This window comes from Scyliorhinus canicula, chromosome 7 (genome assembly GCF_902713615.1).
Source record: "Scyliorhinus canicula chromosome 7, sScyCan1.1, whole genome shotgun sequence".
NCBI lineage: Eukaryota > Metazoa > Chordata > Chondrichthyes > Carcharhiniformes > Scyliorhinidae > Scyliorhinus > Scyliorhinus canicula.
Window position 1 is genome coordinate 210,367,877 of NC_052152.1, and position 13,591 is coordinate 210,381,467.

The window sequence follows — 13,591 nt, forward strand, 5'->3', positions numbered from 1 at the left end:
GCGGAGCATCACGGAGGGGACAGCATCACAGAGGGTGGAGCATCACGGAGGGCCGTGCATCACGGAGGGGAGGAGCATCGTGGAGGGGAGGAGCATCGTGGAGGGCGGAGCATCACGGAGGGGACAGCATCACAGAGGGTGGAGCATCACGGAGGGCCGTGCATCACGGAGGGGAGGAGCATCGTGGAGGGTGGAGCATCATGGAAGGTGGAGCATCACAGAGGGCGGAGCATCGTGTAGGGGAGGAGCATCGCAGAGGGGAGGAGCATCGTGGAGGGGAGGGGCATCGCGGAGGGTGGAGCATCACAGAGGGGTGGAGCATCATGGAGGGCGGAGCATCGTGGAGGGGAGGAGCATCACGGAGGGTGGAGCATCATGGAGGGGAGGGGCATCGCGGTGGGCGGAGCATCATGGAGGGGTGGGGCATCGCAGAGGGCGTAGCATCACGGTGGGTGGAGCATCACGGAGGGGAGGAGCATCACGGAGGGGAGGAGCATCACGGTGGTCGGAGCATCACGGAGGGGCGGAGCATCACGGAGGGGTGGGGCATCGCAGAGGGCAGAGAATCGTGGAGGGCGGAGCATCATGGAGGGGAGGTGCACGCAGAGGGAGGAGCATCATGGTGGGCGGAGCATCACAGAGGGGCGGAGCATCACGGAGGGGTGGAGCATCACGGAGGGGAGGAGCATCACCAAGGGGAGGAGCATCACAGAGGGGAGGAGCATCACGGAGGGGCGGAGCATCACGGAGGGGAGGAGCATCACGGAGGGGCGGAGCATCACGGAGGGGCGGAGCATCACGGAGGGGAGGAGCATCACGGAGGGGTGGGGCATCACAGAGGGGCGGGGCATCACAGAGGGAAGGAGCATCACAGAGGGGCGGGGCATCACAGAGAGGCGGGGCATCACAGAGGGGCGGAGCATCGCAGAGGGGTGGAGCATCACAGAGGGGCGGAGCATCACAGAGGGGCAGAGCATCACAGAGGGGCGGGGCATCACGGAGGGGCGGAGCATCACGGAGGGGCGGAGCATCACGGAGGGGCGGAGCATCACAGAGGGGAGGAGCATCACAGAGGGGAGGAGCATGATGTATTCAACCCGCGTCAAATACAGCAAATGATGGTTTTGCGCTGTCCCACCGTGCGGGCCACGAACCTCACTCACGCTGATCAGCACCGTGCACAAATCGCAATTGTTGCCTTTATCCAATCACAATTCTAGCTGTCGGCATCGAGAGGCAGAGAATTCAGCCCTGATTTCAGTCCTGTTTAAATGCAGGTTCTTTATTTCCAACTTAGAATTGTCCAAATTTACAGGCTAAAACTGTAATCCATCATATCATTATGGAATGATTCAAGGATTCAGGGATGTTCCCAAGTTCCGTGGATCAAATCTAATGTGAACCGACAATAACTGGCTGTGTCCTACTGAAATGTCTTTGACTTGGTGCTTCAGCCCTGATTTGCAGGAGGGGGGGGGGGGGGGGGGGGGGGGCTCACACGAGAGTAAACCAAACTCGGCTGGGCCACTGCAACTCAGTTCAAAGTTTGAACACTTGCTGCTGCAAAAGACTAAACACAGAATGTGGGAGTTAATCATTTTTAGAGTGTATCCGAATGATGTTGAAGATGGTTCAGTAAAACTCATTTAAAAAAAAATTAATTTAGAGTACCCAATTATTTTTTCCAATTAAGGGGCACATTAAGCGTGGCCAATCCACCTACCCTGCACATCTTTGGGTTGTGGGGTGAAACAGTGACCCAGGGCTGGGATTCGAACCCAGGTCCTCAGTGTCGTAGGCTGCAGTGCTAACCACTGTGCCACATGCTGCCCTAAACCTGTCATTTATGTGAAGTCATTGAAACCAAGCCTTTTGCAAATTAAACAAAAACAGGCTGTTGTGAGAATTGAAAAAACTCTGCTCTAACAATTACAATAGCAGTTTGTTGACATTTCCCTGAAAGTTATTATTGTGAACGCTTGGTTGCTTTCCACTAGCTATAATTATCTCAGCATGGTGGGGGGCGGCCTTACGTTCACAGCGTTTTTTTAAAATTTAGAGTACCCAATAATTCTTTTCCAATTAAGGAGCAATTTAGCATGGCCAATCCACCTACCCTGCACATCTTTGGGTTGTAATAATAATAATAATTTATTGTCACAAGTAGGCTTCAATGAAGTTACTGCAAAAATCCCCTAGTCACCACATTCCGGCACCTGTTCGGGGAGGCTGGTACGGGAATTGAACCCGCGCTGCTGGCGTTGTTCTGCATTACAAGCCAGCTGTTTAGCACACTGTGCTAAACCAGCCCCAAAGTTCACAGTTTGATTGACAGCGCAAAGAAATTAATAAAGAATTGACTGTCTTTGTTATGGGGTCATGAATAAATGTTTGCTTGATTTTACAAGGGAATAGGCAATTAAGGAGTTTAAAAAGTTTTGAATAGGCTTTCATAAATTGTTTTTTCTTTTAAAAAGTGAGGGCTGTAAAATATTTAGACTTTTATTTTATTTCATCTCAACATGGTTCCTGAAATCTGCCCATTGTAGGTACTGGATGGGTTGGCACTGAGTTGGCATGGAGGCTTCAAGGCAGCATGAGTTGCATTGAGTTGGCATGGGGACTGGGTGAAGGGTGACAGCTAGAGCACTTAAAATTTAGCAAAACAATGAAATGAAATGAAAATGGCTTATTGTCACGAGTAGGCTTCAATGAAGTTACTGTGAAAAGCCCCTAGTCGCCACATTCCGGCGCCTGTCCGGGGAGGCTGGTACGGGAATCGAACCGTGCTGCTGGCCTGCTTGGTCTGCTTTAAAAGCCAGTGATTTAGCCGAGTGAGCTAAACCAGACCCAACAGGGTCAATATCCCAGAGAACCAAGGTGGGCTTTGTAACCGACCTGTCTTGGCACTGGGCTGCCCTGATCTGTTTCTGGGGAGAAAGGGGACCCATCCCTAGACCTCTGTAGCAAAATCTCGGTTTGATGCAGCAATCCCTATCGAGGGAGATTTCCCAACTGGAATATCTACCTTGGTAGCAAAAAATGTGGCCTGTTAACTCTGCTTCACTCTACATTTGTGTCAGAGCTGCTCGGTATTTATGGCATCTTCTAAATTTAATTTGAATGATAAATGACTCATACTAAAAACTTTGCAAGAAAAGCGGAAGAATTCAGCAAAAGCGATTTGAATTGGATGGACGCAAAGGTTAATCAGCCCAGTCCGATTCTGCCTCACCCACTAGAAACACTCTCCACTGAAGATGAGAATAGGGGTCAGTGTTTTTCACTCATTTAAACTGCAGATGACTTCAATCCATTCCACTGGCTCACAAAGCAGCAAAATTAATTACTCAACTTCAAAATAACAAAGATGAACTCAACCCCCAAAATATCCAGATTTCCATTTTCCCGCGAAGGAACCAAAAACCTTGCATAATTGTCGGACTCTTTGACATTCTTTCTGGACGATGAGACTGGGGAAAAAACCATGACAATCTTAGTGAAACTTTCCATGATTTTAAAGTTTGCAAATAATTCCTACATTGTCTTTTTCCAACATTTACATCGATCTGTATAGACCTTAGGCACAGGCCAAACACTCATGTTTCTGCCAGATCATAACACAACAGATCGCATCGAACATTTCTGATGAATCAAATTCAGTTAACACAAACTAACATTCAGCAAACTGCCATTCTGATCGATGCATCAGCCCTGGCAGCTATTGTTAGTGCAACAGTGGCTGTGACAGAGTGTGGAGTATTTAAAACAGGAAGGAGCATGAATGGACTTAACCAATAAGCATTTAAAAAAACGTAACAATTTGAAATTTAAAATTCAGTACAGCTGATCCCATTCCGGATAGGTCATTCTGAAACACCTGAAGGGTTGTGAAACTAAACTGAGTAAATGAGAGCACTCAAGTGTTGCTGGAGTGCTCCAAGTTAATTGGGAAGTTGTGGAAAGATTGACGTGTCTGAGTTCCTCGGCCTTGTAGGACAGCAGCAATTGAAGTGGTCCCTTGTGCAGCTGCTGGTATATTTACTGTTACACTACAGTCTCCAGAGGAAGGCGAGAGGTCAGAGGAATGGTGAGGGTCAATGTTTAAACCTTCCAAGTGCTTATTGATGGTTGCAGCTTCACTGCAGCACCTCTCTCTGATCCAGTCACTGTCACACACACCAGACTGTACTAACAATACATCTGTACAATCAATTTTTCATGTAAGCAATTATCTTTAATACTTTCATTAGATGATGCATAATTTCATCCCAAAAACTTACAAAAATCAATGGGCATCTTTGATTCACAGCTTTTCTGTGTTTCTATCTATTTTGTGGAGACAATGTTTGAAAACTGAATTAAATGAACAAGTACAGATCTGAAAAGCATTGTACAATATCATTGGGTGCCATATGGGGGCAGGTTCACTATCTTGGCTGCTTTTGACAAAATGGCTGGCATCTCTCGTTCGATTACAGCTCCCAGCAGCCCAATAAAAGATCATTGGTGGCAGACGTCTGGAGTCGGTGGGGGAGTCGGAAATTTTCAATGAGGCAGGTAACACTGAGAACCATGATAAATTGGCTGCTGGTCAACAATGGGTTAAGGGCCAGCCATTTTATCCATTCAGCATGTTGGTGGGTCAGAGTCAGACAGACAGTCAGACAGAGTCAGTCAGACAGAGAGACACTCAGTCATACAGACAGAGAGACAGACAGAGAGTCAGACAGAGAGACAGTCAGAGAGTCAGACAGAGAGACAGTCAGAGAGTCAGACAGACAGTCAGTCAGACAGTCAGTCAGTCAGAGAGTCAGACAGAGAGACAGTCAGTCAGACAGACAGAGAGACAGACAGAGAGACAGACAGACAGTCATACAGCCAGACAGTCAGAGAGTCAGACAGACAGTCAGTCAGACAGTCAGTCAGTCAGAGAGTCAGACAGAGAGACAGTCAGTCAGACAGACAGAGAGACAGACAGAGAGACAGACAGAGAGTCAGACAGAGAGTCAGACAGACAGTCAGACAGACAGAGATTCAGACAGACAGTCAGTCAGACCGTCAGACAGCCAGACAGTCAGACAGACAGACAGACAGAGAGACAGAGAGACAGACAGAGAGTCAGACAGACAGTCAGACCTTGTTTATCTGGTGCCAATCCAAAAAAAACGATCCTTCCCAACCCCAGAGAAACACTGACTGAACGGCCTGGCCCAGTTCAAATCAGCTCATTGAGATTTTGGTCATGAAAAAAAACTCTATGAGGTGTTGTAAAAACAACATTTTCTTTGTTTTCCCAAGTATTTTAAATCTAGATTTAAAAAAAAACTCTCTATGAAATGGTGAACCTGTTTCGTAAAAGGTTGACTGTACATCAGAACTTTTTTACGCTTTAGATTAATGTCCTATTGCAAACCTCTGAAAAAGCATTTGCCTGCCCAGGATCAGTGCATCGGATCACATTTGACTGTCAATACCATCAGCTACATAAACTTTAACTACTGGTAAAAGAGCTTCATCTGAAATCCTGTTGAATTGCTTTATCTATATTTTGTCATTAACTGACTGTCAGTCACTGCATTCAGTTTAACACACGCTCAGTGATATCTGTATAATACTGTGATTCAGCTCAGCCACCATATCCTGGCCATTTCAAAGCCATTGTCCTCATTCAGGTCCTCTCCTCCAACCTCCCTCCAATAGACCATCAAATGGCTCTTCCGTTTGTTCAATGATTTGAGGACGCTGGATGTGTGGCACCATTGGGTCTGGATCTACCAGTACACTAGGCAGGTATTGCTAACACTGACTGCTTAGCATGCTAGGCCTGAATAGGCCTGAATGTAATGAGGCCTCTGTTGCCATAGTCACAGTTTCATTAATGACATACTGATGAAGGTTCACAAGGACTCGTCAATGTTGACATTCAAAGACTTGACCAAACAACTAACGAAAGAAAATGTTTTAAGGCTGTTTAACTATTGTAGATATTTTGGCCCCCACTTATTTCAAAATACATTGAAATGTTTTAAGTCCCCTGTGGATTCATGAATCCACATTCTCTTTTCCCTATTGTAGCAGTCAGACTCTCTCATTTTCAGAGTCAGTGTCTGGTCGAGTATCGTTTATATTCTCTCTATTCACGACCAGCAAAACCTTTTCTCATTCAACATTTCTTCCTTTGATGTTATTAGTTTTCCAGGAATATTGTGGTGTATGTCCCTCCCAAACAAGAAAACTTCCAACTTCACTGAAGATAATAATAATAATAATAATAATAATAATAATCGCTTATTGTCACAAGTCGGCTTCAATGAAGTTACTGTGAAAAGCCCCTAGTCGCCACATTCTGGCACCTGCTCAGGGAGGCCAGTACGGGAATTGAACCCGCGTTGCTGCCTTGTTCTGCATTACAAAACAGCTGATTAGCCCAGTGTGCTAAACCATAAGATGTTGATTTGTAGAATGAAGAATTAAATAGATGCAAGTTTATCCCCATTCCCCTTGTAGCACTTTCCCCTCTGCATCAGAGAAGGTCCATCCAACCATGTGACAAAGCACACATGCAGACTGGGCCTACACAAATGGCACACCAAAAACATGGATGAGGCATTGTAGTAAAGATGTGATATGTGTCGCAGAGAATCCCAGTTTCTGTCTGTTCCCTTGTTCAGCAGGGTAGAAACACCACAAATACCCCAAGGTTCAGAGATTCTAGGCTCGAGTCACCTTTTCCACAATTCGCTGCCTCATTCACAAATAGCCCTCATGTGAACCAATGACATTTTTAAAAGGCCTGTTTGAAAGGCTCAGATCTTCATACCCACTCTTGTACGGAGCGTTTACAGGGCACAAGATTCTGCTGTGACCCTTTCTGTTTGAACTGGAAGATGGTGTAAACCAAGACCAGGATACAGAGAGACAGGATACAAGGGATGACGACAGCAATGGCATTTACTGTGCTGGGCACATCATTAATCTGCACCATGATGTCCACATCATCATTGGGCCGATTGCGGTCTTTGTTGTTGTTGACATCTTTGTGATTGCATCCCATCCAGTCCTTGACGATTGAGCGAGGATATCCGGGTTCCACCAGTAACCTCTGGTTGTCAAACTTCCAGTACTGCTTCCCTTTGTAAAAATAGGTGTAAGCTAAATGAAAAAAAGCAAAAAAATTAAAACAATAAAGATCCTTTGCACCTGTAGCTTCCAATTTTCACAATTATAGTTTCTAGAAGTCCCTCCCCCCACCGAGGTTAAACTGATTGGTCTGTAGATACCGGGTTTATCTTTACACCTTTATCTGAACAAGGCGTTTGCAATTCTCCATCTCCTCTGGCACTAGCCCTGAGTTTCAGGAAGTTTGGAAAATCATGGCCAATATCTCCACACTTTCCACACTCACTCCCTCTGTGTCCTTCGATACATTTCACCGGGTCTCTGTGCTTTATCCACGTACAGACAGCCTATCCAATACCTCCTCCTTGTCAATTTTAAACCTTTGACGATTACCTCCTCTGTCACCACAGCATGGGTATCATCTTTTTTCTCTATAAAGACAGGTGCAAAGTATTCATTTTTTTTTCATAGAATTTACAGTACAGAAGGAGGCCATTCGGCCCATCGAGTCTGCACTGGCTCTTGGAAAGAGCACCCTACCCAAGCCCACACCTCCACCCTATCCCCGTAACCCAGTAACCCCACCCAACACTAAGGGCAATTTTGGACATTAAGGGCAATTTAACATCCACAACCAATCCACCTAACCTGCACATCTTTGGACTGTGGGAGGAAACCGGAGCACCCGGAGGAAACCCACGCAGACACAGGGAGAACGTGCAGACTCCGCACAGACAGTGACCCAAGCCGGGAATCAAACCTGAGACCCTGGAGTTGTGATGCAGTTGTGCTATCCACTGTGCTACCGTGCTGCCCTTTAATACCCATTTGCAGATGGCAGGTAGCACAGTGGTTATCACTGCTCCCTCACTGCGCCAGGGGTCTGGGTTCAATTCCGGCCTCGGGTCACTGTCTGTGTGGAGTCTACACATTCTCCCTGTGTGTGCGTGGGTTTTCCTCCGGGTGCTCCGGTTTCCTCCCACAGTCCAACGATGAATTAGGTTAGGTGGATTGGTTGTGATAAATTGTCCCTTGGTTAGCAGGGATGTGCAGGTTAGGTTGCTGGGGATAGGGTGGGTCGGGCTGAGGCAGAGTGCTCATTCAGAGGATCAGTTCAGACCCGATGGGCTGAATGTCCTCGGGATGCTATACCTCTCTGCCTCTATGTGCAAATCCCCATTTGGACCCTAACAGCCCATTCCTGCTTCTACCTCCCTTTAAATATTTATTTGCAGAGAGAAGTCTGAGGGGTTCCTGATTATGTTAGCTGCCAGGCTCCTTTCATAATCTCTCTTTGCTTCTCTACATCATCTTTCAAACTTCAATTTCCAGCCTGTTTCTCAATTTTATTTTCTATCAGGCAGCTGTCTTTAGCACTTTCTTTCATCTTTATTTTAATTTCTATTGCTTTTGTCATCCAGGGAGTTCTGGATGGGTTTGTCCTCCGGTCTGAGGGAATATACTGTGTCCAAGATATTTCTGCTTTGCAGGTAGCCCATTGTTCAGTTACGATTTTGCTGATAATCTTCGATTGGAATGATCTGGGTCAGGTTCACGGGTACAATATAAAATAGTAAGCGATTAGAGCACAACATGCTGAGAGTCGATGCGTAACCCACAATCGCTGACTCTTGACCTCCCACCACTGTTTAACACTCAGTTGAGCGTTGACTGGGATTGGATGGGACATCTGTCCATCCCTGGGAGGCAGTCCCACCCGTGCGAGCTGTTGGCCAATCCAAGCCAGCCAGGTACAGCCCTGCAGTGGCCGGAGGAGGTACTGCAGCACCTTGCCTGGGCCATCCTCGAACTGCTGGAAAGGAGGGTCCTGGGGGTGGGAGGGGGCTATCACGGTATCAGGCCGGAGGAGGGGGTGGGGTGGAGGGAAGCCTGGATCTAGACGGTCCCGAAGGGGAAGGTACCCCACTCTGAGGGGGCTTGCAGAGTGAGGTGCCTCCCCAACTCTCTGGCCCAATATAGAGAAAACACCCGACTTTCAACTGCCAACCGAAACATTTAGGCTGGACAGGAGAGGCCATGGAGCGGCCGCTTAAGGGTTTAACAGGTGAAAGGGCGGGTTCCGAGGCCCAGCCCAGCCAAACGTTTCCCATCCGAGGCCCTGCCCAGCCAAACGTTTCCCATCCGAGGCCCTGCCCAGCCAAACCCAGTTTGGGTGGGCAGGTCCCTGGGGGGGATCCCATCCATTAAATTGTACACTGTCCCATCCCCCACCCACCCCCACCCCCCCCCCCATCTCAGAACCTGCCCAGGGGAGGGGGGGATGGAGTGGAAGGTAAAATTCCACCTTTGGATAAACTGGAATTAAAGTTTAGCAGGAAAACTGTAACTGAAGAATGGATTGGCTTTTCCCCAGTTCATTATTCCGGGTTGTTCTTTGTCACTTTCCGTAGTCGATCTAATTACACCTCTGTAATTTCCCCGTAAATTTATTTCTCCATATCTTTTCCAGCAGTGAGATGTTTACAGACGACACCTAGTAGTTTAATGGGAACGTTATTGTTTCTTAAAAGGTGCAGTAATTCACCGGCGCGGTCGGCTCTCTGAACCTCGCGTTCCCTCACAGAGCCTCAAACTTCCCATTCACTGCGTGGGACAGACATGTGACAGCAGCCGAGAGCTTTGCAATTGATCAATACTGACACTCACTGACACACCAATCCTCCGTCTGATCACAATCACAAATTTATTGACTACAATTCCACAGTGAATCCTGATGGGATTCAATGTCAGGATTTCTGGGTTCCAGCTGAAGACCTGTAGCCATCACAGTAACACCAGACTAGGAGGAACTTCTGTTACACACTCACTTCCTTCTTTGCTCACAAAAGCACCCTGAGGTGCCTCCGGGATTCCTTTCCATATAGTGATAGGTTTCGGATATCCGGGGTCCGATGTTTGCTTCTCCTCATTATACCGCCAGTACCTGGCAATCAAACAACAGAGTTATCTCACCACCTCCTCCACGCCATTTGTATAATTCATTATCAGCCACACTCCGCAAACCACAGAAAACCAGGAGAATGAATGTCACCCTCCCAACAGGATCCCAGTACACTGGACAGGGTGATATATACCAGGAGGCATCATGGTTTGAATGTCGGCTGCAACATGTTGAAGTGTTGCTGCAGCTAACTTCAACACGATGGTTGTGGTGTTTGGAGTTTAATCAGCTCAGTGTCAGGATACCGCTGCACGAGTTCCCGAGGGAAGTGTCTGCGGCCCAATTATATTCATAGACAATCACAGCACAGATGGAGACCTGGTTGGAATTGGTTTGTTCTCATTAGCTATGAGGAGCGGTTGAATAAACTCGGTTTGTTCTCACTGGAACGACGGAGGTTGAGGGGCGACCTGATAGAGGTCTACAAAATTATGAGGGGCACAGACAGAGTGGGTAGTCAGAGGCTTTGCCCCAGGGTAGAGGGGTCAATTACTAGGGGGCATAGGTTTAAGGTGCGAGGGGTAAGGTTAGAGGAGATGTATGAGGCAGGTTTTTTTTACACAGAGGGTAGTGGGTGCCTGGAACTCGCTGCCGGAGGAGGTGGTGGAAGCAGGGACGATAGTGACGTTTAAGGGGCATCTTGACAAATACATGAATAGGATGGGAATAGAGGGATACGGACCCCGGAAGTGTAGAAGATTGTAGTTTAGTGGACACGCCAACTAAGGGCATTCAAATGGTCATTGGATAAACATATGGACGATAAGGGAATAGTGTAGATGGGCTTTAGAGGGGTTTCACAGGTCGGCGCAACATGGAGGGCCGAAGGGCCTGTATTGCGCTGTAATGTTCTATGGGCAGCATGGTCGGCACAGGCTTGGAGGGCCGAAGGGCCTGTACTGCGCTGTAATGTTCTATGGGCAGCATGGTCGGCACAGGCTTGGAGGGCCGAAGGGCCTGTTCCTGTGCTGTACTTTTCTTAGTTCTTTGTAACACTGATATTGGTCACATACATATTGTCTACTTCCACACTATTCCAGTCACTGAATGTAAACTAATGCCGTTTACTTGTTTCCTTTGAAGAAATAGGTCTTCCCCACAGGTTCCCAGCGCAAAGCCATGTCGATTCCTTCTCGTGGGAGACCTTTCCCCAACTGCACCAATCCATGGGGATATCCTGGCTCTGCCGTCACCTCCTTGAACACCCAGTATTTATCTCCTGTACGTCAATAACACCAAAGATTAGGTCTTAGTTTTAATACAAGCAGAACAAAGATGATTGACTAATTGTTTAATCCTTTTTGCTTTGTAATCTAGCACAATTAAGCTCGCCCAATGGCATCGCAGTGAAATGCCGTCAATTTGGATTGGGATGCATCCTTACACGGTATGGATCGGACAATGCTGGCAGCTTGTGTTAGACACATTATGGTCTATTAAGGCGGCAGCGCTGCCCCACCTGCCCAGCGGAACCCACTCTCCATGGCATGGAGCAAGAGACTTTGCTCATCAGCCATGATCATATTGAATGGCAGGGCAAGCTCAATGGGCCAAAAGGCCTCAACCTGCTCCTATTTTCTATGATTCTATGTAATTGGTCTTTGTGTAGCCAGTAAGTGCTCAGGGGGAAAGTAACAGCTGCAATGTGTCTGCTTTTAAACGTCCAGGGGAAGGTCTTGAACCAAAGGAGGATGGAGTGGACTACTGGCTCCTTCATTGATGAATACCCGGTTAGTGTACAAGTCTATCATTGTTCCACCAGCTCAGGAATGATGGAAACATCCCCCCCTCGCCCCCCGCTTTCTGTACCACCGACCCTGACCACAAAAAGCAGAAATTCACTGACCAACTGACCACTGACCAACTCGTCCACCAAACCGTGACCCCAGGTACTGAGCTCGTCACTCCGAGTTCCCATATTCCTCGCCCTAAATTTAAGTCTCAGCTTTGATTGGGTATCAGAGCTGCTGGGACTGGCAAAGGGACAAATGTGAAAGCTGCTCGATTGTGCAAAGCAGAGGCAGTTATTCTGACCATTGATCAAACTGTCTGCTGCTGGGAAGTGAACTGAAGATGGTTTTTCTTGTTCTGTCTCTGCTCCCATTTCACATCAATAATTCTGTATTCTGGTTAATCAATTCTTATTTCTAAGGTAATAGATTTTAATGATCTTTGCCAGTCCCACACACAATAACCACCAGTAAGTTTGAAAACCAGCTCAGACTGGAATTTCTAATTTTCTGATCACAAATCAATCTTACCTTTAAAGAAAACAAATTTTCCATCTGATCTTTCGTAAGCTGCATCAATCCTGGTCGGAAGTCCTTTCCAGAACTGCTCGATCTGCATTGGGTAACCCTCCTGAACATGGTTATTGCGGAGGCGCCAAAACCAACGGTCCTGTGATTACAAACTCCCATTACAATCCATTACAAACCATTACAACCCATCACAACCCATTACAATCCATTACAACCCATTACAATCCATCACAACTCATTACGATCCATTACAATCCATTAAAGGCCATTACAAGCCATTACAGTCCATTACAATCCATTACAGTCCACTACAATCCATTACAATCCATTACAACCTCATGGCACAAAATCATCACCCGTTGATCCATTGATTAAGTCAGACACACTCGTTGTCAGTCTATTTATAAACAGGCCCCTATTCAAGAACCTCCGTAGTAAATGGGCACGATTCAATTAAAGTGCCCATAGTGAGGCACGTTTAGCCCTGTGTGTCCTGCGCTCGCAGCCCATGTGGCTATTCAACATGACGCAGGTTGTATAAGGGGTCTCAGTGGGGAAACGCAGCCCAGACCACATACAGCCCCACTTTCTACATGAAGGCCTCCATCGCTGGAACTCCTCCGTGTAGCGAGAGATCGGGACACCATTTTTGAATGGGAGAGGGTCCGCGACCCGACCCCCCCCCCCTCCTGCACACAACGCCAATACCCGCATAGTGCACCCCCGGCCTGATTGGCAGCACACAATTACAGGCATAGAACCCTGCCAGCGCCAGCTGGGCACATTGTCAGTGCCAGGCTGGCACTGCCAGGGTATCTAGGTGTAACCGACAATGCCAGGATATCACCCGGCCAAAGGGGACACACCTGAGAGCCTCCGCGAGGGGAACCCCACAGGTGCCGTTGGGGTGTGGTCCCCGTTTGTGGGGAGGAGGACGGAACGCGTTTGCCCGAGGTCACCGAGACGAAGGGGATGAATCCCAAATCCTCAGGAACCTCGGGAATCTACACGTTAAAGTGAGGCGACCTGTCTCGCTCCTGATACACGGATTTGCTAAAAGGTGATCCTGTCCCCAATGGACGGGGGTCACATCGCAACATCTCGCGAGGCGTTGCGACCCTGGGGGCGGGGGTCTCCCGGCTTTCAAAGGTCACACTGCGCCATGGCCAGGTGCCTTTCGGGCCCAGTGTGTTCACCCCGTACAAAAATCACTCACCCCCCACAGCTCATCAATCCCACACTCCAT

At 47.8% G+C, this 13,591-nt stretch overlaps 1 protein-coding gene across 1 annotated transcript in view; it reads right to left on the bottom strand.

The window, feature by feature from the left end:
- Positions 1 to 5,026: 5,026 nt before the first annotated feature.
- LOC119969175 (matrix metalloproteinase-24-like) overlaps positions 5,027 to 13,591 on the bottom strand; it is a 94,273-nt gene continuing 85,708 nt past the window's right edge. Inside the window, exons 5-8 of the mRNA XM_038802411.1 lie at positions 12,346 to 12,484; positions 11,153 to 11,303; positions 9,951 to 10,066; positions 5,027 to 7,155 (exon numbers count right to left, since the gene is read on the bottom strand). Of these exons, the coding sequence (XP_038658339.1) occupies positions 6,818 to 7,155; positions 9,951 to 10,066; positions 11,153 to 11,303; positions 12,346 to 12,484 (744 nt within the window). The 3' untranslated portion in view covers positions 5,027 to 6,817. The remainder of the gene's footprint in view (positions 7,156 to 9,950; positions 10,067 to 11,152; positions 11,304 to 12,345; positions 12,485 to 13,591) is intronic.